We start from the raw sequence: 27,640 nt of genomic DNA on the forward strand, positions 1-27,640 counted from the left end.
AAAAAAGATGATGAAGAGAAAGAGGGTAGGCGAGAAATAATAGACAAGGAATGAGCAAATGCGAAGGGAGTGTAAGAAAAAAACATTTTAAACTCTGAAGATGTAATACATTTCCCAAAGTGCAAACCTGGTCAAAGGATGTTATAAACACTTGACATTCAATTTGCAAATCTGGCCAATCAGGAAAGATAAAGAGCCAGAACTTTGTAAAGGGCCAAGCAAAGCTTCAGTTCAGAAATGAACAAAAAAAAACAATCGGACAAAAAAAAAGGAAAAGCACAATATCACACGAGGTGAGTATGGGAGAGGTAGTGGAATGAGGAGCAAGTTGAGAGCATTAGTGATTTAGTGGTAGCAGTCCTGAGGAGAGAGGTGGGAGGAATGAGGCTGGTCAGGGATAGACGTGTGTTTGTGTTTGGATGCTTGCTGTAGCGTGCCACTCGGGGCCAAGCCAATGCCACACCAACACCACGCAATGACAACACCGTAGCGCCTACGGAGATGTGCAGGGCAGGCGGTTTCTGTCGAGGAAAACCAACAAAGATATTAGACTATGGAGAGGCCGAGGGAGGAATAAAGGTATGGGGGTTAAGGGAAAGGGTTGGCCAATCAGTGAGGGTTGCAAACATAACACAAACTAAAATTAGTTGCGAGACAAGTTGGGCGTTAGATGATCAAGCAGAGCATCGCCCAAAAGTGGTTCAATGTCAACCTAAATCCAAACCATCTTACAAAAACACTTGGGATTGGAAACCTCTCCGAAAGCCTGTATAATTAGCCCTGTACCTGATGGCATGATTCCCATTTAAAATTGGAAATCCAGAGATCGGTGTTATGGGTCCACCGGACGTGTTCGCACAGCCTGGTACTGTCTGAGCGGATCCTGCACCATCACCTTGCACAGGGCTGCCATCCCCTTTCAGCACACCGACACACTTCCAGTTCCCAAGGTAGTTGGCTAAGTAAATAGGAACACACCAAAAAAACAAAATTATTTGACATTCTTATGAAAAGTTCTCTTTTCATACTTGTTGAAAACAAACAATTATTTTGATTCCATTGTACACCTCCTCACATCAACTCCCGCGGACGCCCCCTCGCGCCAACCCCCGTCGGACGCCCCCTCACGCCAACCCCGGACGCCCCTCACGCCAACCCCGTCGGACACCCCCTCACGCCAACCCCGTCGGACGCCCCTCACGCCAACCCCGTCGGACGCCCCTCACGCCAACCCCGTCGGACGCCCCTCACGCCAACCCCGTCGGACGCCCCTCACGCCAACCCCGTCGGACGCCCCTCACGCCAACCCCGTCGGACGCCCCTCACGCCAACCCCGTCGGACGCCCCTCACGCCAACCCCGTCGGACGCCCCTCACGCCAACCCCGTCGGACGCCCCTCACGCCAACCCCGTCGGACGCCCCTCACGCCAACCCCGTCAGACGCCCCTCACGCCAACCCCGTCGGACGCCACCTCACGCCAACCCCGTCGGACGCCCCTCACGCAAACCCCGTCGGACGCCCCTCACGCCAACCCCGCCGGACGACCCCTCACGCCAACCCCGCCGGACGACCCCTCACGCCAACCCCGCCGGACGACCCCTCACGCCAACCCCAGACGACCCATCACGCCAAACCCGCCGGACGACCCCTCACGCCAACCCCGTCGGACGCCCCTCACGCCAACACCCATCGGACGCCCCCTCGCATGACATTGGAAGCCGTAGTAGCGACTGCAACAGGAATCAAGAGAGGCGCAAAGCACCCTCCCTTTATAATGGGACGGTTTCTCTGTCTGCAACTTTAACACAGGGACTGAAAATTCGTTTCTCGGTTTCTACAGGACGAAATCGGCTGCAAATTTCAGAAGTAAATCCTTTGTACGTCGAGGTAATATTGTTGCGGGGCCGGGTATCGGCGACGAGCACGACCGCTAGATGGAGCTGCAGGGTCGACTCCACCGATCACCCAGAATGTATAGGTCGTCACCCCGGATAACTCCGGAGCCGACGGGTCCCTTATTGGACCGAAGTTTGCCAATAGATCGACCACGTGGGGTAGGGTCGATTGTCAATTTCAATTTACCTAAATACCCACGTCGCCCAACTACCGGGGGAATTCACCCTCGACGATGCTCGTACGGAACGAGACGCTAGCGTACTCGAACCGTGTGCGACCCGAGCGGACGGTCACCAAGTTTTCGTCGGTCCAAATATCCCTTTACAGTGGCAACAGCCTGGCTAGTTCTCCAACACGCACCGTGTTAAACCAATAAAAGAAAGGACGAGGACGAACTGATACATTTAACAAATGGGGTATTTATTTACAATCGGTGGGGAAGGAAGGGAGCACGTAAGAAGCAGAGTTATAACGACGAATAGAAATGAAATGCAAATAATGTACAAGGCACTTAACAGTTTTACTTAAAGATGGACACACACACACACACACACACACACACACACACACACACACACACACACACACACACACACACACACACACACACACACACACACACACACACACACACACACACAGAAATGGACCCCAATGGTCTTTATTGAAGGCCTCCAGCTCAAGGACAGGTGAGCTAGAGACCAGAGCCTGCGCTTGGACCTGTCCACCTCATGTGGTCTTCGATGATCTGGCTCTTTGGGACTCGAACCTGCAGCAACGATGCCACTCCAAGCACCAGGGACGGAGGAAAAGCGTCGGACGCCAGGTGGACGAGACGAGAGACGACCGATCGCTGCCAAGCCGACCAGACCAGACGAGTCGATCTCCGGCACCTCGAAGCGATCGCTGCCAAGCCGACCAGACCAGACGAGTTGATCTCCGGCACCTCGAAGCGATCGCTGCCAAGCCGACCAGACCAGACGAGTCGATCTCCGGCACCTCGAACCCGATCGCTGCCAAGCCGACCAGACCAGACAAGTCGATCTCTGGCACCTCAAACCCGATCGCCCAACCCTGACGCTGACGCTCTTTCCAAGGCCCTGGCGTTTCTTATATGGCATTTCTCCTGTGGGATGGGGTGTCGTGGGAAGGATCGCCATCTGAGACGTCTCGCCTCCCATTGGTCCGGGGTTCGTGAGAAAGTCCATGTCTGAGACGTCTCACACCTCCCATTGGTCCGGGGTTCGTGGGAACGTCGGTGTCCGAGACATTTCACGCCTCCCGTTGGTCCGGGGTTCGTGGGAACGTTGGTGTCCGAGACGTCTCACGCCTCCCATTGGTCGGGGGGAACATTCCATCTCTCCGGGGCAGAGTCGGAGCTCTTTTGGCCGAGGAAACTCCGCCCACATACGTGGTCAAACGCACGTAGACAATGGTGTCGGTGTAAGGAAGCGAGGTGAAGGCATGTTGTTCTTGTTATAAGGGGTGTAAAAATCCTAACTATTAAAATAACGCACAGCGCATGTACATTTAATTCCCATTAGACAAGGGAAAAGGGAGCTAACTGGCAACACGTACTTACCGATATAACTGATCTATAGGACCTGTATGTTGCGTGCTCATGGCTTCCAGATTCACAACAATATGTTCCAAATTTCAGCAACGTCCATTTCCACATTCTTGAGTTTTTAACGAAAACCATTGAAATGCACATTGGTGTCTCAGTCTGTCCATCCGTCTGTCAGACCAAAATGTGTTGGCGTTCATATCTCAAAGGCTATACAATGAAACTTGAAATAGAAATTACTTCAAAGGCAAAGGCTATATACCCTGAGCTTGTGAAGCGAAAAGCAGGGTTAAGCGATTGGTCGTGTATGTATGCATGTCGTACGTCGTATGTGTCTGCATTTTGTTAAGATAGAAAACCGTTCAGCGGAGGAAATTAAAACTTTACCATATGTCACATGACCATGTGATGTAGCGGTCACTCTTTTGAGGTCAACATCGGCAAAAGGTCAACATTGGCCACATTTCTGAAATCTTCAATTTTCATCCGATTGACTTGAAATTTGAACTGGATTTGCATATCAGGTCACTAAATTCAACCACCAATTATTTTTGAGGTCAACATAGGCTAAAAGGTCAATATAGGCCAAATTTCTGAAGTCCTCAATTTTCATCCGATTGACTTGAAATTTGAAGAGGATTCTTGGGAAAAATGCTAGGGACATAGAAAAGACCCCATTATATGGTATGTGCCATGTGGAAAACTATAGAAAAGAAGGGACATTCCATGGCTTGTGGAAAATGCCAAACAATCGAAGATAAGGCATCTTAAAAACTCTCTGGTGTGCATGCTGTGCTACCCTTGTGTTCTTCGGAGGAACCAAGTAATGCTCTAGAAAAGTTCATGTAAAGGGGCGCCCTACATATATAGGTCAAAACCCGTCAGTACATAAAGTTTCTTGTGTACCTTGAAAAGGAAAACATGCAGTTCAAGATAATGTGCATGTGTGTGATTAATTTGTTCAAAAAATTGGCACCCCTTTATATGAACTTTTCTGGAGCATTACTTGATTCCTCCTAAGAACACAAGGATGGTACAGCACGCACATGAGATTTTTTTTAATGTGCCTAATTTTTTATATTGTCTTGCATTTTCCACAAGCCAGGGAATGTCCCTTCTTTTCGATAGTTTGCCACATGGCACATACCATACAAAGGGCCCTTTCTACGCCCTTGGCATTTTTCTCAACAACTAGAGAGTTCAGAGATCACCTTACCCAACATGGTCTTGACAAAAAGGACTTGGGAAGGGTTTTTTTTAACTGTTGCTGTTTAGTTATTATTATAAATCAACATGTCACATTAGTTATTTGTGTCCTTTATGACATCCCTTGAAAACTGCATTTCTTGTTTCGAAAGATTTTCTATTTTCTTTTTTCACTGGCAGACTAGCAGAGTAAAACAAGACGAGACCTTACTTCTCTGTGTGCATGCGTGATCAGGACGACATTCCATACAATTTGCCAAATTCAGAGCAAACGTACTAGTAACCTGCAGGTTTGTGTTCCGATTCATGTTCCACATACAGCGTTCAAAATATAACATCAAACTGAAATTAAGTAGTTCCTCGATCAGAGACAGACAGACAGAGGCAGACAGACAGAGTGAATCAACTGCTTAACCACGCTATTCGCTTCATGTGCATGGGGTAAAAAAAAAATCACAACAATCATAAAGGTAAAACAAAGTCCTGCTCATACATTAGGTCATGCAAGGGAACGATCTTGTTCACACATTAGGCCATGCTAGGAAAATAAATAAGACAAAAATAACAGCAAATCAATGAATCAAGTGGTGATCGGATTTGATTTGATCACTGTGAACTAAAAAAGGTGAAAACTGCAAAGTGCATTTACACAGCCAAGTGTTTGCATCTGTACACTGTTCTGACTGCAACAATTAAACATGAGGCAGTGATATTCCGCAATCGTGGAACATGGACGGAATTCACAGAATCCGTGTTTTGAAACGGGAAACTGAATCTAACATTGACAAAAACAGAATGTAGTAAATTACAGAAAATAAGTGAAGGTTAGGTCAAATTACAAATAAAACATTCATTGTATTTTCTGATTTTGTGGATGCCGATTCTCAAAAGACTTAATCCACAGAACATAATTAGCAACAGTAGTAGAAATAGTAGTAGAAAAAAAGAAATACACCGCCGTTTGATGCACAAAGAATACCGTATATAGCCCATACCGTTTATACCGTCTACACTAGGATTTTAAAAGGTTTTTCTTCAAAAAAAATAAAGCTGCCAAATCATGTGACCTATGACGTTATAAGCGAATAACTTTTTGTTCCTCATGGAGAGCCGATCATACCTGTAAAGTTTCGCCTTTATCCGTTCAGCTATTTCGGAGAAGATTTTTGAAGGCTTTCATGGTAAGAAAAATATGGCTGCCGAACCATGTGACCAATGACGCCATCAATTTTTTCCCCCCGTGAAAAATTTTCAAACTGATCGGCTAAAGCGTTCGACGTATGTGATTATGACGTCATAACAAAGTCACCTATGACATTATCAAAAAAATTACTTGTTTCCCATGGTGAGTACTTGACATGTGCCAAGTTTCATTTTTTTTTCCATGGAACGGTTAGGGAGACAGAGGTCCAAAGTTTTTCCCTTTTTCCAATATGGCTGCCACACCACATGACCTATGACATCACAATTATCATTAAAACATTTTGCATGAGTAATCGCACCTATGGTAAAAAAAATTTGTGTCAATCAGATAAGTGATTGGAGAGAAAACAGAGAAAATTAGCACGGATAGACATATGGACGGATGGACGGGAAACCCGAAAACATAATGCCTCCGCGACTTCATTAGCGGAGGCACAAAAATAATTAAAATTTCACAAAATCGCTCATTATGATTTTAAATTTTTTTACAAGTGACCGTTAGGCAGTGAATTGTGTTCTGTGCATCAATAATGTTGGTAAAAATATGATTCAATGTGGAACCAATTGTTTATTATATACTGCAGTACTTTATGTTTATTAAGCTTCGATGCTAATTGTAGGTGGATGGTCGAGTAAGAAAATGACAAGTGTTAATGTTAAACTTGGATTTACAGGTTGTGGAAAGATCGCAAGTGTTCGGGGAATTTCTCGCTGCTTCCAGATATGGAGTCATCTCGTTGTATTGAGCAGTTTCTGACTCCGAGATATACAGGGTGTTCCAAAAAGACCTGGACAACTTTGGTTGTTAATATTGTGTTGCAGTTTTGGAAAACTGGCACTCCTCCTAGGCAATGGCACACAACAAACAGTAATGCCAAGGTAGTTATTTCATTAGTACATGTTTAGTTGGTCTTTTCCATGTGTCGAGTGGGTAAATGGGAAAGATGCGTTGCGTAGGGCTTTTTGTTCGGTCTTCAATCTTCAATCCTTTCTTTTATCTCACTTTACTTCTTACACAAACCACGCAAGCACGCATGCAGAACAGTAGCGGTGCCAGGAATGCGAAACACAGTGGGGTTCCTTTGCAAACACATGCCAAAATACAACTGCCGCCTCACCTCAGACCTTTATTATGCTCACCACAACATTACATCGCTCACCATAACAACTCCATACGTCTCTAAAAATCCCCACAGCAACCTACGTCCACGTCTTCACCACAAACGCCACAGGTACGAACACCTCCCTCTTCACCGAAACACCACCTTTACAACCTCCTCTCCCAATCTCTTCACAACGAATGCCACAACGCTTCTCTTATCTCTCTACAACCGCCATATAGCCCTTGGATGCTCACCACAGTCTCGAAAGATGCCAAAGATGTCGAGGGAATGAGAGTCGGCTTGTTTCGCGGTATAACTCAAAGCGCAAGCATGCGCTGGGATTTATTCAAATATGTAGGGATAGTGCTGGGGTTTCCCTAAATGGCCACACTTAAATGGAGTCCAGCACATGTTCGGGGCCAGCGAGCGCTCCCGAAAACTATTGCCCATGTTAATCTCGGAGCTCCGACGCATGGCAAGGTCCAGGAGCGAATGGGGCCATTTTTTATTCTGAAGCCAGGCGTGGCCACGGCGCAGGGTGACCGTTGTGCACCAATGGGGGAGCTCATAAACGCCTTCAGCCTTGTTTGATCTGAATTTTAGTTCCTCCCTCACTTGGGGGCCCATAAAAGGAGCAATTCAGCTTACAATAGAGAGAAAATCGCAGAGATTGGCAGACAGTGCAGGAGGCAGACTTCACTTCTCAAGGCGGCTGGACAAGAGCTCTCCAGCACCGAGCTAATGCCACAAATCGGCACGGCCGAGCAAGTTATAGGAGCGGAGGAAGCGATTATCAGAACGGGCAACGACCATCCCAGTTTCATCGATGCTCAGTTTGGCTGCATCTAGCACCCACCATTTACACTTACAAACTCTGACACAAATCTGTGAAGGTCTTTTTCTTACACATCATCTCTCCCATCTATGTCTCATCCACTGTGGACGCACAAACAGCAATCGGCGAGGGCAAGTCCCGAACAACTGTTCTTTACAGAGCGATCTGACTGACTCACACCTCTCCCACCACGCTGCTATACACTCGCACCTCTCACTCCCACACCATAGACCCCTTCAGTTTTCCTCCTCCTTCCACCTTCCTAAGTGTTTGGGTTGCGCCGGTCCATCGGCCACGCCAGGTACCACAGGTCGCAAGTCCTCAACTGCCTCATCTCTCTGGGCTATCTCTAATTTTCCTCAGGTGTGTGCGTGTAATGGTGCCTGTCATGTATCGTGTAATTTAAGATTGTACAAGTTAATTTGGGGGAAATCTGCACTTTGTCTTCTTTTGTGACTATTGCATTTATTTTGCCGTACCATAAATTCCTTGCTTTCCCCTGCTGTACATTTGTGAATAAATCCCATACTGTGCCACATAACTTTCCTCGCTTTGTTATAAACGTACCCAGCTCGTTTTTGTCTTTTCCTCTATTCGTCCAGCATGGTCCACACCTTAACATAGCCGGGAAGTTATACCCCCAAAACCTGCTTATTAGCCGGTGCGTACTTGGCATCTCTGTTCAGTTGCACCTGATACAGTAAGTAACACAAGTACGCATCGAGGACACGGTTCCCTGACAAGGCGACCATGTGTTCCTAGTTAAATGGTAGTCAGACAGAGGACACTGGGTCACATGGTCAAATTATTGGCGCTCGCAGTCAATTAGGGACCCGCCACAAAATGAACTTATTCGTGTGTGGCGGCCTGTGATTCCCGGTGAGTCCGGGGAGAAACCAGGGATATTTTCCCCCTCGTTGTACTCCCGCGACCCCGGGTCTGCAACAATATTTAGTACCACAAATGATATGACGATACCCTTTGTTGTATATGATACAGAAACTCAACGTTTTCTTTACTTTCAGATCTGGTGGTTTAATGTAAAAGAAAATGGCGACTCCACAGGAGAAAGCTCAGTGCGTCGAATGGTTCATTGAGACGAGATCCGACATGGAAATTCAGCATAATTTACATACGAGGTATGGAAGGAATCCATCATCGCGGACTAGTATCATAGAATGGTACAAGAGGTTTGAGGAGACTGGAAGTTGTCAGAAACATAAAAGTACTGGTCGACCAAGCACAAGTGCAGCAGATGTTGAACAGTGCGTGAATCATTTCAACAAAGTCCCAGAAAATCAATCCGACAAGCATCCAGAGAACCGGGACTACCAACCACCACGGTACACAGGATTGTGCATAAAAGGCTGAAGCTTTATGCCTGCAAGAACTCAAATCAAATGATGCACCCAAATGCAAAGCATTTGCCTTGGAAATGCTGTCGCGTAGAGAATGATGAAGATTACCTGAAAAAGGTCATGTTCACAGACGAGGCTTGCTTTCATGTATCGGGAAAGGTTAACCAACACAATGTGAGGATCTCGGGCTCTGAAAACCCCCAAGTGGTCATTGAACACATACATGACAGTCCAAAGGTCAATGTGTGATGTGGCCTTCATAACCGCTTGGTGGTTCCGTTTTTCTTTGTGGAGATACAGTGACCTCAACAATTTCATGAAAAAGTTGTTAGGACTTGCCTTTCCACAGATTGAAGACCTGCAACCCAATATTTTTCAACAGGACGGCGCTCCCCCTCATTGGAACTTAGTCGTTCAAGCCGTCCTGAATGAAAGATTTCCAGCTTGCTGGATTGGCAGAGACGAACCAACCACCTGGTCCCCATGATCACCAGACAACCCCACTTGATATTTTTCTATGGGGATTTGTCAAAGATGTTGTCGACAACACCAAGGTGGCAAACCTGCAGGATCTTTGTTCTCGGATCACAGCTGCATGCGCACTGGTGGATGCTAAACATGCTGAGCCGAACATGGCAAGAACTCGTGTAGAGCCTTGATGTCCTGCACGTAACAAACAGAGCTCATATTGAAGTGTATTGATGGTGTGCACAAAACTTTATGAGTATCATAGAAACTAAAGGGTATTGTATCATTTGTCGTTCTAAATCTATTAACAACCAAAGTTGTCCGGGTCTTTTTAGAACACCCTGTGTAGAACTGTCTCGTATTTACAACTAGTCGTTAGGAGGGCCTTTCAGGAAGGCTCGTGAGCTGAGTATGAAAAGGCAAAGCAGAAGCCAGAACAGAGAGAAGAGTCAGTCACTTTTTGCTTTGTGTGGTGTTGTGTCGATGTGTTGCTTTGTGTTCATTCTTTTAATAAACATAAGTTTGGACTACACCAGACTGCCATCTGGATATCAATTAATCAAAGAATGTTGGGTTTTGTTGCAGTTAGTTGTGTATCACCATGCATCATGTCTAGGTATATGCATATCGTATATGAAGACCACAAGGGGAAAACCAGAGATGTCAGAAGAAGTCAATTTTGAAGAAACTGCAAAACAAAGTTTCAAGACTTTGGTGGACTGTTTAATAACTGTCATATAGATTTCTTTTCCAGTAAAAGGAAGAGGGATCATTGGCCGATCAAATTAAGCATGTAGCATTTGCCAAGCTTCTGTGTTATTTAATTTAAGAGCAAAGAACGAATCAATGTTGCAAACTGACATCACTGGTTATTCCCTTGTTTAATAATTGCCATGCAATTTTAACCCAGGATGTGTAGCAAATTCATGCTTGTTGGTTATTAGCATACATTACTTGACTTTGGTGATCACAGATTATTTTTTTCAACATTAAACGGTCATTGTTTTTTTGTTTGATTGGTGTTCAACGCCATACTCAAGGGTATTTCGCTTATATGACGACAGATTCTCCATTTCTTACTCCGTACTACTTAATATGATGGAAAACCGGGAGGAAACCAAGGATAAACCATCCCGCGATAGCCGAAGTCACCTCATGTGACTCCCTCATATACCTAAGCAGGTTGATTGGGCGGTGGGTACATCGAATGAGGATGGGTACTCAGACGCGCTAACCATTAAGCCATGGCGTGGGTCCCATAAAAGTCACAATAAAGGTTTGACCAGGCTTGAACCACGATATGCACCAACTACGGAGCCCATGATATAAGCAAATAGGCCATTGTAGTGCTCAGAGTTTATGCTGTGAAAGTTTTACAACCTTTCATTTTTTATTTTCTCAACTCTGAATATTATGGTGGAACAGTTAACATGAATGAAAGGGAGATAACCAGGAGTAAAGTACTGACAACTCTGGGTTTCTACTTGTTCAGCTTTGACAACACTTGTTTTTTCATTGCACGGCTAAACTTTATACCATATAAATTATGTGACACCCCTGGTTATTTGTTAAAGTAATATTGTGAGAGGAAACCTTATGTTGCCAACTATTGGCAGGTGCAATAACCCTGAAATTTATAAAAAGTGACATCTCTGGTTTTCCCCTTGTGGTCTTCATATGTATATATATATATATATATATATATATATATATATATATATATATATATATATATATATGATATGTATATGATACAGCCAGACAGCTACTCCCCCCCCCCCACTCCCCTATTAAGTCAGGCTAAACAAGGTTTTACTGCAGATTTATATTACAGAAATATGCATGATTAAAGAGAAAAAATGAAATACTTTAAATATAAACTGAATGCAATGTTCATCGGTCCAATGTTATCGAGTCTTACCTTTCCATAGCCGAACGCACCCATCATCGCCAGAGGAGGCAAGCACAGTACCCGTGGCGTTCCAGGCCACGCGCCACACTTGAGCACCATGACCATCAAACTGAGCCAACTGCTGCGTCTCAAAGCGTCCTGGACTAACTGGTTGGGATAACACGCCTTCTTTTCTTTAGGGGTGGAAGGATGGCAAAAGTTTGTGTTAACAGCATCTAACAACAACAACACAAAAATCATCCAATGGTGTTACCTAGTGGTGTAGTTCTGCTAAGCAACCAAGCAAACAAGGCCATTACTAGTTGAGGCAGGCCCACAAAATGACAATGGTATGATAAATATATTTTTTGTAGGGTCAAAAGCAGGGATTGTTGGCCCCACATTCAAAGCATTATTTGGCATGGCAGTTAAAGATTATGGTATTATTGGTGCCTTAATCATCGAAGGCACACTTAGTTTGGCATTCCTCAAAATGACTTTTTATAGTGTTTGTGCATGCACAATGGTTCACATGTTGAAAGGTGCAACTCCCATATTGTGAGAGTTATTAGTCCCCTCCGATTTCACCAGAGAGGACTAGAGGTTTGCTGTCTGTCTGTCAGTCCATCCGTCCCACCTGTGGTTTTTAAGCTTTTTTTCCCCATACCCTTTAACATATTCAACTGAAACTTGGTACATGGCTTTATGATTATAAGTTACAGAAGAAGTTCGAGTTTCAGGGCATTTCATCAATTTTTCACATTGTTAGACACGTGCTTAACCTTAAAGATATCATATTATACATGGGTCAGTGTTCAGCTACCCTGACTCCACCCCAATGTTTTACACACATTGGCTGGACAGCTGGTTTGAATCCACCCCAATAAGATCATGCACCGCCATTGCTTGAAGCAGTACAGATCGGCAGGCATCAGGCCTTAAGGCACTGTCACATCTTGACGATTTAGCCAGCAATGGCAACGTATAAAAATGTATGTAAAACGTTGGCGTACGCTGAAAATTTTTTTTTTTTTTAAGTTTTGGTCGTACTCGTAACATGTTGGTCGTATGCATAACATATTAGTAACGGGCAGAGAACGTTTCGTTGTCTTATACATAACTTATACCAATGAATGCTTAGCCTGTTGTCGGCGTTCACAACCTATGCCCAACGATAGTTTAACTTAGGCATAGCGCGCTGCACGCATCGCCGACGAACTCGTGGCGTAGCCTGTTAAAAACCTGCCGCACGCCGATTTAAATCATAACCGCCTGAAAACTGAAAGTGTCAACCACGCAGTCACACCTTGACGATTTAGCCAGCGTATGGCCGACCTATGAAAAATTTGCCGAACCAAGATGGCACACGTCGAATACGTTATGGGTAAATTGTGTATACGTTAAGAGCACGCTGAAAAACCATGAAGTATGCTGTCATATTTCATGGTACGTCTCGTACGTCGTGAAATTTCAAGCATGCTGAAAATTTTACGACGTACTCGCCGTATGGCTCACACGTTCCGCTACGCTGGGAACAAGTTGTCGGCACGATATGCGATCGTTGACACGTCGACACAAGTTCCTTGTAAGTTACTCATAAGTCGAAACACGTCGAGGAAATGTTTAGCATACCCGAAACTTATTTTCTCCGTCAAAGCACATTTTCTTTCTTTCTCCTTGGCTCCGTGAAGGCATGTGACGAAATATCTGAAGTTGTTCTTTTTTTTAATTTTTTTTTGTTAGTCTATCACGAATTTTAAAATATATTCGGACATTTGCTTTTAAGTTTCGACGTCGACGTGACAATATCCTCAAACAGAAAATATTCACAGAGGAGGAACTAAGAATAAGACATGAGCAAACTGAAGAGGCAATCGGACGTGACATAACGGCACGTGCGGAAATATCAGAAGTTATTGTTGTTGTTTTTTTTGTAAACGCTGCCAATACGCCATTATACGGTAGCTGTAAATTAGAAACACATTCAGTAAGTTCTGTGGTCGTCCGGAAGACGTCAATCAAATACGTCTACATACGTCAATATGCATTGGAGGTACGTTACACATAGGTTCAAAGCACGTTACTCATAGGTTAGAAATAAGTTTTGGGTACACTAAGCATTACCTCAATGTGTTTCGACTTATAAGTAACTTACAAGTAACGTGCCTCGACGTGTGTCAACGATCGCATAACGTGCCTATAACACGTTACTCATAGGTTATAAATAAGTTTCGGGTTATAAATAAGCTCGAGCGTGCATTAAAGCAAACTAATTTTTTATCTCTGGTTTGTTATCCTATTTGTCTTTATTGGTTTCTCGTCTACAAAATATATTAGTAAATTAAGATTGCTTTTACTTTTATTTTGCCAAATAGATCCAAACATTGTGGGTTATAGGGTTTCTCTTCTTCTTCTTCTTTATCATTTTGGTTCCAGTCTCGGCTCGAGCGTGCGTTAAACGCAAACAAATTTTTATCTCCTGAACATTAATTGGGACCGGTAGGGGATATTTATTGCAAAGCAATTCTCGCGCTTGTTCTTCATTTATTTTTTTCACATTAAAACATTTATGATCATGCCATTTTTCTCAAATTTACACACACAGGCACCAACATGGAAAAGTTTGGCCTGCTCGTATCCCCAACTTAAATCCTTGCAATTATTTTCAGTGGGGAAGTTTGAGCAGTTAGGTTTTACACAAAGGTCAAAAACTCACAGATTTGAGGGTGAACGTTGTGTAATTGTGCAGCTCAATCAGCAATGACTTGTGTACTAGAGAAATGAATAATTTTAACCACTAGTACACCCACTCCCTAAGGGAGTGGCAGGAAGGGTCATGTTATTATCCTCTCTGGGGTATATAGATTACAGTAGATCTCGGCTCGGGTCCGTTAGTCTGTGGGGGACATGATTATAAGTATATAATGCCTCAATAATGTCGGGTTTCCTCCCTTTCAGGTTCGTGTTAAACAGCAGTAGCAACTGTTCAAAAAATGTAATCATACGTGTTTGTGGTTTATAATGTTTTACTTCCAGTAGGGGTGCCCTACAAAACACCACAATAAGCTATTTATGCACGCTAACACGGCATTTGTCCAAGGAGGAAAAAACCCTTGGGGAGGGGATACATTATTAGTATTAATATTGTTTTGTAATCACATTAATATTATTCTATTGATATTTTTTTAACATTAGTGTTGTTATTACTTTTGTTATTGGAAGTGATCTTGGAAAAATGCCACAGTAAACTATCTATACACCTTAACACGAACTTCACCAAAGGCAGAAAACCCCCTTGGGGAGGAGGGCAAAATAGATCACTTCAACCTCCATCATGTGACCCTTAATCCTCCAGTGAAGTTTGATTGAGATTAGATAAGTAACGAACAAATGTAGCATGGTCAGACAGACAGACAGACATACAAAATTGTATATTTTAATATGATCGGTTCGAGGAAGCAAATTGGCAAAATTATGGTGATGTTGAACATGCAAATGAAAAATAAATCTCCCAAGAATGTCATTTGTATTTGATATATGGATTATTGCGTTCGACAATTTTTTTTTTCAAACAGAACTGTAAACATCATCATTTAATGGATCACCCTGTATAATCAACAGCTGGGCCTGGACCATTGGCAAAAGGAATTCAGATAAACGTTAAATTTACCAAAACTCTGGTAAATATTAAGCGCTTATTTTAAAATTTTAAAGAACCATTTGAACAAGGTTGGTTACTGAAGCAAAGTCAAGTTTAAAGAAAACATTTTTGATCCTCAGTATAATTTACTGTTAGTTGTGCCTTTTGGACAACTGAACCTCTTACTATTTGTTCATTTGGATTAGGAAGTCAAAACAACCACCGATTAAAACACATCAACAAGAGAAATGACAAATATTAAATACAAGTGTATCTCATGTTACAAATCACAGTGAATTCAAAAATAGACCATGAGTAATAAATGACAGCAAATGCCAATGCCAATGTGGAAGATTAAAGTTTTGTTAGTTTCTTTATTCAAATAGATTTTTGAGATTACAAGCACAAAGGGATCTTAATAGTAATTTGTGAATGAAACAATAATACTAAAATGAGCACTGTGAACACACATACATGCACAAAGCTCAGTTATAATTGACATGTGACAGACGTGTCCAAAGGCAGGTGAACCGAGGGAAAGAATCTGAGATACCTGAGAGGTTTGAGCTGGATGATCCGTACGTCACGGCTGGCAATGGCCAAGAGATGGCAGGAGCGACCAAGGTTCGGTGCAAATGCAAGATCGTGTACTGGTTCTGGGACCATCAACAATGTTTCCACTCGGCCATACTTCCTGTCAGGGAGTTTGAAAGTTAGTCAATATTTGAAAACACGATGCGATACATTCATTATTTTTTCAGATAGAACTATTAACTCAGCTTTTCATTAAATGTTATCCACTTTACTTGATTAACAATATGCTACCGAGATTATCTATCAATTTGTTGCATGCAACTTTAATAATCAGGTTAGGTATGGGAGCATGCGCCCGAGCAGCATGTCGCTGCGTCCACTTTCCGCTGGTACTCCAGGGGCCTCCACCTGGCCATACTCCAGCCAGATGCCTGGCCCATCCCAATCTCGAGATGCCGATGAACCTGCTGCAACCACGAGGCACGTGGTCGGCCCATTGGCCTCCTCCACTCACGAGACTCCCTCACTGAGAGAATCTGGTGAGCAGGATCAGAGTCAGGAAAACGAGCCACATGCCCATACAGCCGCAGCTGATGCTCACGGACTATGCAAGTAACAAATCTCATTTGAGTCTCTCTCAGCAACCGCTCGTTGGACACAAAGTCCGACCAGTGATAGCCAAGGATTCTCCGAAGAGACCTGGTGCCAAAGGAATTAAGTCTCTGTCTCAGATCCTTCGTCAGAGTCCAAGTCTCGCATCCATAGAGCAAGACTGGAAGCACCAAGGACCTGAAGACTCGGACTTTCGTCCTCCCGCACAGGTACCGGCAGCGCCACACCCCATTATCCAGTGAATCCATGACTCCCCAGGCCCGACCCAGACGTCTATTGACCTCTGACTCACAGTCAGCAGAGACATGAATATCACTGCCAAGGTAAGTGAATCTCTCCACGACCTCAACATCCTCACCACAAACAGGCACAGACAGGACAGCAGCATCCAAGATGTCATTGAAAGCCTGGATCTTAGTTTTGACCCAGGAAACCCGTAATCCCAGCGGCTCCGACTCCTCATTCAGCACCTCGAGGGCCCCCAAAAGGATATCCAAAGTCTCCGCAAAGATGACTGCATCATCTGCGAAATCAAGGTCAGAGATCTTGGCATTCCCAAATAATGCACCGCAGCTTTATCTCTCTGACATCCTCCCTAAAATCCAGTCCATACAAGTGCTGAAAAGTGTGGGGGCTAGTACACACCCCTGACGAACTCCAGTAACAACTGGAAATAAGTCAGAGATGGTACCACCACACTTCACAGCACTCTCAGTACCAGAGTAGAGTTACTTTAATAATAGCATGCATGTAGTTTGCATTTGTGGTTCAGGTTGATTTTTGCCCTCTTCGGACTAGCAGGATGACCTGGCAATATGCACACTCACCTCGACACTGTCGAGCCTGGGTTAGAATCCCGACAAAGCTATAAATATATGTTAAACTGTCTATCTCCTCTGTCGGCATGAGTTGGTGGACGTTAAAGAAGCCACAGTGTCTTTCGTGAAGAGCAAGCAAGCTATTTGCCGGCACCCTGAACAAGTAACAAACTCTTAACCTTACGACAGCCGGGAAGGCAGCAGCAAACTACTCAGTATAACCCGGAGTCAGGAACTGCTTTGTCAGCATCAGACTCTGTCATGAATCTCTAAAACATGTGATTGATCGATTGCCCTCTTAGAATGAGAATACCCACTGAGATTTTTATTTAACACAAACCTCATTATACTCAAAGACAAAATAACATCAAGGTGAAAACCTCACGCTTATCTACTCTGCAAACGTCGATCTGGCTCACCCGCTCTGCAAACGTCGATCGGGCTCACCCGCTCTGAAAACGTCGATCGGGCTCACCCGCTCTGCAAACGTCGATCGGGCTCACCCGCTCTGCAAACGTCGATCGGGCTCACCCGCTCTGCAAACGTCGATCGGGCTCACCCGCTCTGCAAACGTCGATCGGGCTCACCCGCTCTGCAAACGTCGATCGGGCTCACCCGCTCTGCAAACGTCGATCGGGCTCACCCGCTCTGCAAACGTCGATCGGGCTCACCCGCTCTGCAAACGTCGATCGGGCTCACCCGCTCTGCAAACGTCGATCGGGCTCACCCGCTCTGCAAACGTCGATCGGGCTCACCCGCTCTGCAAACGTCGATCGGGCTCACCCGCTCTGCAAACGTCGATCGGGCTCACCCGCTCTGCAAACGTCGATCGGGCTCACCCGCTCTGCAAACGTCGATCGGGCTCACCCGCTCTGCAAACGTCGATCGGGCTCACCCGCTCTGCAAACGTCGATCGGGCTCACCCGCTCTGCAAACGTCGATCGGGCTCACCCGCTCTGTAAACGTCGATCGGGCTCACCCGCTCTGTAAACGTCGATCGGGCTCACCCGCTCTGTAAACGTCGATCGGGCTCACCCGCTCTGTAAACGTCGATCGGGCTCACCCGCTCTGTAAGCGTCGACCGGGCTCACCCGCTCTGTAAGCGTCGACCGGGCTCACCCGCTCTGTAAACGTCGACCGGGCTCACCCGCTCTGTAAACGTCGACCGGGCTCACCCGCTCTGTAAACGTCGACCGGGCTCACCCGCTCTGTAAACGTCGACCGGGCTCACCCGCTCTGTAAACGTCAACCGGGCTCACCCGCTCTGTAAATACCGATCAGGCTCACCCGCTCTATTTAGATAATGCTCATTCGCTGTTAACATCACGCTCATATGATCTGTTAACATCACGCTTATATGATCTGTTAACATCACGCTTATATGATCTGTTAACATCATGCATATATGATCTGTTAACATCACGCATATATGATCTGTTAACATCACACTTATATGATATGTTACCATCATGCTTCTATGATATGTTACCATCATGTTTATATGATATGTCAAACATCACACTTATCTGACCCGTTATCATGCTCATCTGATCTACCACCTACCCCAATACTCGAAGTATATGATCTGACCCTGGAGCTACTTCTTCATAGCTTTGCTGTTTCTTTGCTCCCTCCACTCCTGCTTGGATGTCCTCTAAATGTCATTCCTCACCCCAAGATAGATTCTTTCAGCTATTGATAATTCCCATGATTGTTTTTGTGTAAATTGTTGAAGCTAAATAACCATAAAATAATCCTGCCATCTCATCTTCATCACTAACCACACTCCCTGTGCTATTTCTCAATGGGCCCACACTTCTCTTAACCTGTTCTTTACTCCTCGTGTACTTAAATAATGCCTTGTTATTAAGTTTAATATTCTTAACCATACCCTTATCATCATCCCTTTTGGCGTGCTGAGTTATCTTCTTAACTCCCATGACAAATGCCAAATTATACCTGTTTTGTCCAATCAGACTTCTTGCCACTATAGCATTGGATCAACTCATTCAACCATATAAAGTCGATGTCAGATCAAATTATTGGCTGCATTGCAGATAGATCTTTAAATCTCACCCAACTTGTTTTTACACAACAAAGTTTCCTTTCTATACATTTGTGATACTTCACAAAATGTAATTCAATTACAATAATAATGCAAATGCATTATCATGACTGAGTAAAACCAGACAAATGAAAACACAGCACCTCGACGATGGAATTCCTTGGATGAAGAACTTTAACACGTGAAGATAGTATCGGTGTTGCAAGTTTGTAAAGTAACTCGTGTGTTCTCAATAAAAAATAAAAGTAAAAACAGGAAGTTTCACAGTGGTTATGAGAAAGTCACTATAAATTGTAATAAGACTCACTAAGGTGACATTTGTAAAGGTTTAGTTTGATTAGCGATCGTCAGAAAGAGTTTATAAAAGGTAGACATTGTTTAACAATTTTTTTTTAATCTATTTTAATGTGTTGTAACAAGTTTGATTGATGAAGGAAGGAAGTGCTGTCGAGCAGGTATGGATTTAAACAAAGCATTTCATCAAATTCAACAACCCCAAATCAAATCCAATTGTTAATTTTAATCACTTTTCATTTATTGCCACATTTACATGTTACTAGAAATGCCTGCTCTCAGGAGAGCGGTCATGTGAACATGAAGGTGCGCACCATTCACTCAGTGGTGTGTTAATATTTTTTGTTATTCTTTAACGGCCACAATTATTCCCACGTTATTGTGGGGGTTGGCCAATGTAAGCTTGACCCAAGTTTTTCGCAAACCAGCTCGCCAGGCCTGATGTTCGACTAAGGTCAGCGCAGGGCATGGTGCCGGCAATAGCTCGCTTACTCTTCATGAAGGACACTGTGAAACGTTAACATCCACCAAGTAATGCCTTTAGATGGGACAACCATTTAACTAAGCCTGGTGTTGGCTTCGTAGTGAGGGAGGCTGGCTTGGGATCTTAGGGCCCTGAGTTTGAGCCTCGTTGGCCACTGAGTTAACACCAGGTGGGGTTGACTCAGCCTGTCATTATTCAGAGGTTGGCAAAACGAGTACCAGTGTACTGGTATAGGGGCACAGCATCAGCGACATCGTCGCACCTAAACAAAATGATAGCTACCCGGCAGCCAAACTGCCAAACGCAAGAATAAGAAGAACCACTTAACTTCCATCCGAGGGATGGCACACACATGAAACACCCTGCTTGCGAAACACCGGGATGACAGTTTATCGCTGAGTCGGGATTCGATCCTAAAAATGTTTTTATACCCGGTTTGGGATTTATTTGAACCTAAAAAAAGACAAAAATCTTGTCAACTGAGAATATTGACGTGTTCAGATTGGGAGACAATCATGTGGAAATAGTGTAAAGTTTCATCTTCCTGCGTTTTAAGATTGAAGTGAGTGGAGAATGTAGAGGAGAAATTAATAGAAGGTTAGAGTTGGGGAGAACAGCAATGTCAGAACTGACAAAGATCTGCAAAGACAAATATGTGAGAATACAAACCAAGAGGAGGTGGAGGTAGGCGAACTCCGGTATTTACAGTTGCAATGTATGCATGGGAGTCATGGACAGTGCAAAAGAGAAATGAAGAAGATTGATGGTTTTGAAATCTGGTCTTTGAGACGAATGTTTAAAATTCCATGGACCACAAGAACAAACAAACAAATCAGTGTTTGACTAAATTAGACCACCGTATACATTAGAAACACTGATGCTAACCTATAAATTGTCATACTTTGCTTAGACACATCATATGTGCAGAAAAGGATAGTCTGGTATGATTGAGGGAAGAGAGGAAGAAGCAAAGTTTGTATGTGCTGGACAGAATGATGGGGTAATGGCCACAACAAAGTCTCTGACAGAGCTTCGGAAAGCAGTGTAGGATAGGAATATTTGGAGAAATTGGGTCATTAATTTCACCGGAAGTCGGCCATGACTTGACGGAACTGGATAACTGGGTAAAAAAAATATTTTTACTTCCGGGAAGTGTGTGGACCAGCTACTCAGGGTATATACATCGCCCATGTGTAAATACATTCATTTTTCGTAAAGTTTTCCTCAAGCGAGTATTAAACAAAGCTAGCAACTGTTTGGAATGGGGTTATGCATCAACAAAAGGTCACAATTGGGCTGTAATGGTGTACAGGGTAATATTGCATGTCACACTTGAAGCCCTGCACTGAGAAATCACATACGAGGCCTCAAGATACAAGTTATAAAAAATGTATATATAGTCCACATAATCTAGCTGATGGCAAGAAAAATCGGACAAGCAATGGGAGACAACATTCATGCGTAAAGACTAATTTAAGCACATTTATTAGCAAACAATCATCGCGGCCTCGCTAACAGCATACCTAGAGGCCGAGCAAATCAAGACAGCTCACATCTAGTCTGAGGATGATGCTATACGCATAAAATGCCTCAAGGACATCGGATTTCCTCCAAATTTCTTTCAGTTTAGTGTTAACAACACTCGTGACTGTTTCAAAAGGTAATCATACGTCAGACAGAATTACCGAATACTGTAGTTTGTGGTTATAATAATCTTTACTTCTGGTGGGTGTGCCCCCACAAAATGCTGTGACAAGCTATTTATACTCCTTAACATGTAAGATCTCCTTTTCGTGTGAAGGTGGAAAATAAGGTGTGGGGGGGGGGTGAAGGTGGGAGAGATCAAATTAAGTTGCTACAACCTCGTCGTGTGACCCCTTGTTGCGTGGAAAGTTTGGTTGAGATTGGATAAGTACCGACCGAACTTATCGTGGTCAGACATAGACAGAGAGACACCAAATTGCATATTCTCGTTTGATACAATCCATTTACTGCTTTTGAACCCATTTAAATATTGCGTATGTCATGCTGCTGTGGAACAATAAAGAGAAATATCATTCACATGGTGCAACATATTAACAGGGGTTCACACAATTTTATTTAATTGGTTCTCCAATGAGTACCAGCAGAAATGGTTTGGTACTCACGAAAAAAAAAACAAAAAGTCAGCTTTGAGCATGCTAGTCTGCTTTCCTAAACGCCACTCCAAGTTTTAAAGCGCCTCTCAGCTTAGTATGCATCTTACTCCTCTGTAAGCGCTCTCGCAGAATGTCCGCTCCAGACAAGATACTCGCAAGCCACTCTTTTTTTCGTTCCGGACGCTCCTGAACCTCCTCTTCTTCCTCCTTGCTCGTGTGTTCTCCTTCGATCTATTTTTTTATCTTCCAAGTTATAAACCTACAATATAACTTGTAAATTATAATGTTATGATTTATAAAATTAATTTTGAAATCTCAGTACAAGATATCAATTTATCAGAATTATCACGGAACAAGATGAGAAAACTTTCCATCAAAAACCTATGTTGTGGTTGTACGCTTTTGAGCTTTCGGAGCATCTTTGAAGAACACATTTAGTGTTTTTTTTAACCACGCACGAGTACCAGTTATGTGAACCTCTGCATATTAATATACAGTCACACACAGACAAACAATTGGACCTAAAGAAACCCTGGATAAAAGTGTTTCTCCACACCTTGTGTTCTCATTGTACTCGAACACCTGTACCTTCCCTCCACTTGAGATACTGGAATCATCGCTACCCACAGCCAACATTGGGGGATGACCACGGAAGCTGGGTAATGGGGAGGAATAGGTAAGAAGAGACAATAAGCATGTTATATTTGGTGCCTACTTCCTGTCTGGCTAATCATTGTTCTGATTGCATTAAAAGCTGCTTAGTAATGGATTTTAAGAAATGTAGTTCAAAATATAACATACTTAAATGACCATGTTTTTGGGGTTTTTACAAGGCCAAACAATAGGACTTTTCACATTATCAAAATGTCTATGTTGAACACAAGTCCGCTAGGTGTATTTTGGACAAAACTTTTCAAACCACATTTCAACACAGCATCAACCCATGTAGAGCGTTCGACCTATGTCAAAACCAACACAGCTCGGGAAGTGTGTTGAAGACCTTGACCAGTGTAAAGAATTCCGACCAGTGTCAAAAGCGTTACTGTGAACACTTCCTGGTTTGCGTTCAACCCATGCAGCTAACTCGGCGGATTGGCACATTGTAGTCGCTAGCAATGAACAAACGAACCACAGTTGACCCATGAAGTGAATGCAGAGAAATTTTGTGCCATCTTAAATTCCTAAACTTACCAGATCAACGTTCATGATAATTCAGTAAAATGATTCAATACATGCACATTACAAAGTAGAGAAACTTCACTAGGCGCAACCGTGTTGGAAGTGAAGGTCAGTCGATTTGGTTCAATGCAACATGGGACTGTGCCGACCCAGCCACGCATGCTGTGACTCGCGTTGAACGTGTGCAGTGTGAAATGTGTGCACATTACACGTGTAGCACGAATGCTGGGTTCACGATTCACGCATAGCAAGTGTGAATACGATGCGTTGTTGACCCGTATTGAAACGTCACATAGACGACACGGATCGGATCTGTGTGGATTTCAACACGGAAGGAACGTTGATAGTGTGAAAAGGCCTAATGTTTCACTTGTCAGAGCAAAGTGTGCAAGACGTCAAAAATTATTTTGCTCAGCCTGGTCTCACTACCACCAATCCATCACACCTCCCTCAACCATCAATCAACATCCTTCTCCGTATGAGCAACGGCTCTCAAAGTCGGTGCTCAGACATCTGACTAGCTTCTTCCAGGTTTTACTTGACGAAAGCAAATTTTTGTTCTTCACCAAATTTGAGAAAATGTACATTGTGGAATCAACTGAAAAATCTGAAATCACTTTTCTATCCAACCCATGTAGTTTGACTTTGAAATATTTGAAGAGGGAAAGGACAAATGTAGAAAGAAAAAGGAAGACAAAGGGAGTGTGGGGTAGTTTGAAGGGAAAAGTGGGGGGGGGGGGCGGTTGGGAAAGATGGATGTAGGAAGCAAGGAAACATTGACCTGAATGTACATCTTTAAAAAACAAGCATGTAAACATGTCAAATTGATGTATTGAGGAAGAAAAGTTTAATGTTGTGCTAAAAAAAATTAAGATGTGTGTATAATGTAAATCACAGCACAGTGGAAGTTGAGTCAAATTCAAGCGATAACATACACAGGAAGACCGAACAATCAAACAGAAGCTGACCAAGAAGGATTCCACGAAATGCAGGAGCAACTGAGACGACACGACAGCTCATGCTGAAGAGACCACTGACTCAGCTCCATGATGTCAGGTGCCTCGTACAGCCGTATGACTCCATCAGCCGAGCACGCCGCCAGTACCAATCCCAGGTGCTTTGGTCCAAATCGTACATCTGTCACCGATGTCCGGCTATCCACCAGAGTTGTGCGTTTCACCTAGACAATGAAATAATCATCATCATTTTGTGTGCAACTTGTGGCTGCTGATTTGCATCATGACTGTGCCACTAGTGTGGTGCCCCATTTATGTTTGCAGAGAAATTTGTAATTTGTTCAGGATGCCGGCGATAATTCGCATCCTATTCAAGAGGTTGCACGTGAGTCACTTAATTGTTGGACTAACAAGATAACCTAGATGTATGCACAATGCCCTCTAAGTTGTCTAGCCTGGGTTTGAACCTTGACCTAGCTATAAACTGTAATCCTGTTTTTTCACAAGCAAGGTGATTCATTGATGTGTGTGCCATTCCTCGGATGGGCGTTAAACTGAGGGTCCCGTCTGCCGGCATTAGTTAGTGGACGTTAAAAGTCCCAAGGTGTGCTTTGCAAATCGTAGGCGAGCTATCACTGGCTCCATGAACAAATTACAAATTCCTGCCCTAACTTCTTGGTCCAGCATCAGGCCTAGCCAGCTGGTTCGTGAAAGACTTGGACTAAGCTTCCCTTTGCCAACTCCACATGATCCTGGGAATAATTGTGCCTGTTAAAAGAAGAATTGTTCACGGTTTGGAAGCAAAGTCAAGTCGAGAAAAAAAAAACACACACATACACACACTGTGTGTGTGTGTGTGTGTGTGTGTGTGTGTGTGTGTGTGTGTGTGTGTGTGTGTGTGTGTGTGTGTGTGTGTGTGTGTGTGTGTGTGTGTGTGTGTCTGTCTCTGTCTCTTAAAAGTACACTATCTTGTGCTCATTTGCTTTCATATTTAATACCTGCACAAGTCCTTAATTGTGAAACGTCCTTTCAAAACGGCTTTTGTGAAGTGTATCACTTTGTTGGGAAGGAAGTAGATGTTGGGAGAAGGGAAAATTGAGAGGAGCATTGGAAAGCTCATGGAAGATGAGAGATGAGAAAAGGTGCGGATGGTTAGTACGTGGTATAAGCAGGTAAGACCGTTTATTATAGTTTTCCTTTGTACTTAAGGTACTTGGGTACATTTGTCTGCCAATATGAAACTTATTTTCATTACATCTTTATGTACTTCAGATGATTGATTATTTTCATCTTGACTGCAGGCTCGTATGAAAAATGGTGATCTCAAAACCTTCACACGTCAGGTTTTCCAAGTGAAGTTACAACACGGAAAATGACCATGGTTCTCTCACAAACGTTATTCATATGAACAAGGTGTTGTGCAAATCTTCTTTTGCTGTGTTGCTGACATACCCAATGACTCTGGGTGCGTTGTCTGTCAGTTGATTCACCCACAACCTCTTCCCATATGGCTGCTGTTCGGTCAGATGAGCACGAGGCAAGCACCTGGCCAAATTCAGGATGGGCCCAGGTAACACGCCAAACTGAACCGCAATGAGTCTAGAAGAGATAAAATGTTGGTGAGCGTGGGGGTGAAGGGGAGAGGAGGGGGGGATTCTGTTTATATAATCAGGAAAGTGTACTTCGAGTGTACAAACATCAAGAGGTTTACAGATTACAGTATCTGTAAATTACACTGAACAACAAAATTTTTTTACTGGAGATGTGTAAAGTGATTTAGACTAAGTTGGGTACGCTGATTTCAAAAATCATAACCGTTTTGCTGTATCACGTCAGGATTTTCAGTAACAGAAATATTCCCATTGCCTAGAAGTCAGGATTTCAATGAAATTTACAAAAATTCATTTATTCATTTATTTCATCATGAATGCTTCAAAATTATAGAAATTACAGAAAAACTCCACTAGAATGTAATTAAAAATGCTTTAGGCATTTGGCTTTGCGTTTGTGCTGCTCTGTGTCAGTTTCACGATGCAGGAACCAGCAGAAATCGCCCATCATGTTCGGGTTGTGCCGCCCTTGGTAACGCGTCTCCATGAGTGAAATCTCTTGGTGGAATCGCTCGCCGTGCTCGTCCGAGACTGCTCCCAAGTTGTCAGGGAAGAAGTTCAGGTGCTGGTGTAGGAAATGGATTTTCAGGGACATCCTGGAGCCAAGTTTCCTGAAGGACTCCAGCAGCTGCTGCACTATTTCTTCATAGTTGTCCGCGCGCTCGTTCCCCAAGAAGTTGTCCGTCACAGCTTTGAAGCTCCTCCACGCTGCCAGCTCTTTGGGGTTTAGAGTTGTCGGAAAAGTTTCGTCCTTCATAATCTGTCGGATTTGCGGTCCAACAAAGACACCAGCCTTGATCTTGGCCTCCGACAAGGTGTTGCCAAACTTTTCCTTGAGGTATAAAAACCCACGCCCATTCAGATCCATTGCCCGTACAAAACTTTTCATCAAGCCGAGCTTTATGTGGAGTGGTGGAAGGAAAACCTTGGCTGGGTCGACAAGGGCGACATGCTTCACGTTGTGTCGACCAGGTACATGCTCTTTTCGCTCTTCCCAATCTTTCTTCGTCCAGTGATTCTTGTCGTCTCTGCTATCCCAGAGACAAAGGAAGCACATGTATTTCGTGTAGCCTGACTGCAGCCCTAACAACAGCGCCACCACTTTCAAGTCTCCGCAGATGTGCCAGTTGAAGTCATTGTACTTGATGGAATCAAGCAGCTGCCGCATAGTCTCATAGGTCTCTGTCATGCCGAACGCGTGAGCCAGTGGGACTGATGGTTTCTCGTTGCCATTGTGGAGCAAAACAGCCTTCAAGCTGTTCTTCCCCGAGTCGATGAAGAGGCGCCAGTCTGCAGGATCGTGATCACACCCAAGTTCTTTCAACAGACCGTTGATGTCACTGCAGAATGTCATCGTGTCTTCCATTTCAAAGAACTCAGCCATGTCTCTGTGACGTGCTCTGAACAAGGATATCTTGGTGTTAGGTTCAAGTAGATTCCACTGCTGCAGCCTTGATCCAAGCAGCTCTGCCTTCGCCTTTGACAGCGAGAGATCTCTTACAAGATCATTTAAGTCTCCCTGGTTCAGAAGGTGTGATTCTTGAGTGTCGGGTTCAAAAGGTTCATCATCACCATCCTCTTCACCACTGCTTACAGCTATGTTCTGATCAGCTGGAGGTGTTGGAACGGGGTTCTTGTCATCATGAGGCACAGGTTTACGAGCAGAGACGCAGTCAGCGTACTTGATGTGACCTTTATTCTTCTTGTTGAAGCCGGCGATGCTTGTGCAGCAGAAATAACAATCATCATGATGATTCTGCGGCTCACGCCATTTCATGGGCA

General features: G+C 43.9%; 1 protein-coding gene across 4 annotated transcripts in view; it reads right to left on the bottom strand.

Moving 5' to 3' along the window:
* Positions 1-27,640, bottom strand: part of SEH1L (SEH1 like nucleoporin) — a 55,779-nt gene that overhangs the window by 9,510 nt on the left and 18,629 nt on the right. For 3 of the 4 annotated variants that reach the window (XM_085891251.1, XM_085891252.1, XM_085891253.1), the window contains 6 exons: positions 25,701-25,847; positions 24,261-24,472; positions 22,670-22,768; positions 15,722-15,862; positions 11,559-11,722; positions 787-958 (listed from right to left, as the gene is read on the bottom strand). In XM_085891251.1, coding sequence (XP_085747377.1) covers positions 787-958; positions 11,559-11,722; positions 15,722-15,862; positions 22,670-22,768; positions 24,261-24,472; positions 25,701-25,847 — 935 coding nt within the window. Of the gene's footprint in view, positions 522-786; positions 959-11,558; positions 11,723-15,721; positions 15,863-22,669; positions 22,769-24,260; positions 24,473-25,700; positions 25,848-27,640 lie in introns of all 4 variants that reach the window. The other variant, XM_085891249.1, reaches the window with a different exon arrangement.

This window comes from Eptatretus burgeri, chromosome 8 (genome assembly GCF_056783735.1).
Source record: "Eptatretus burgeri isolate ZD-2024b chromosome 8, Ebu_testis_v1, whole genome shotgun sequence".
NCBI lineage: Eukaryota > Metazoa > Chordata > Myxini > Myxiniformes > Myxinidae > Eptatretus > Eptatretus burgeri.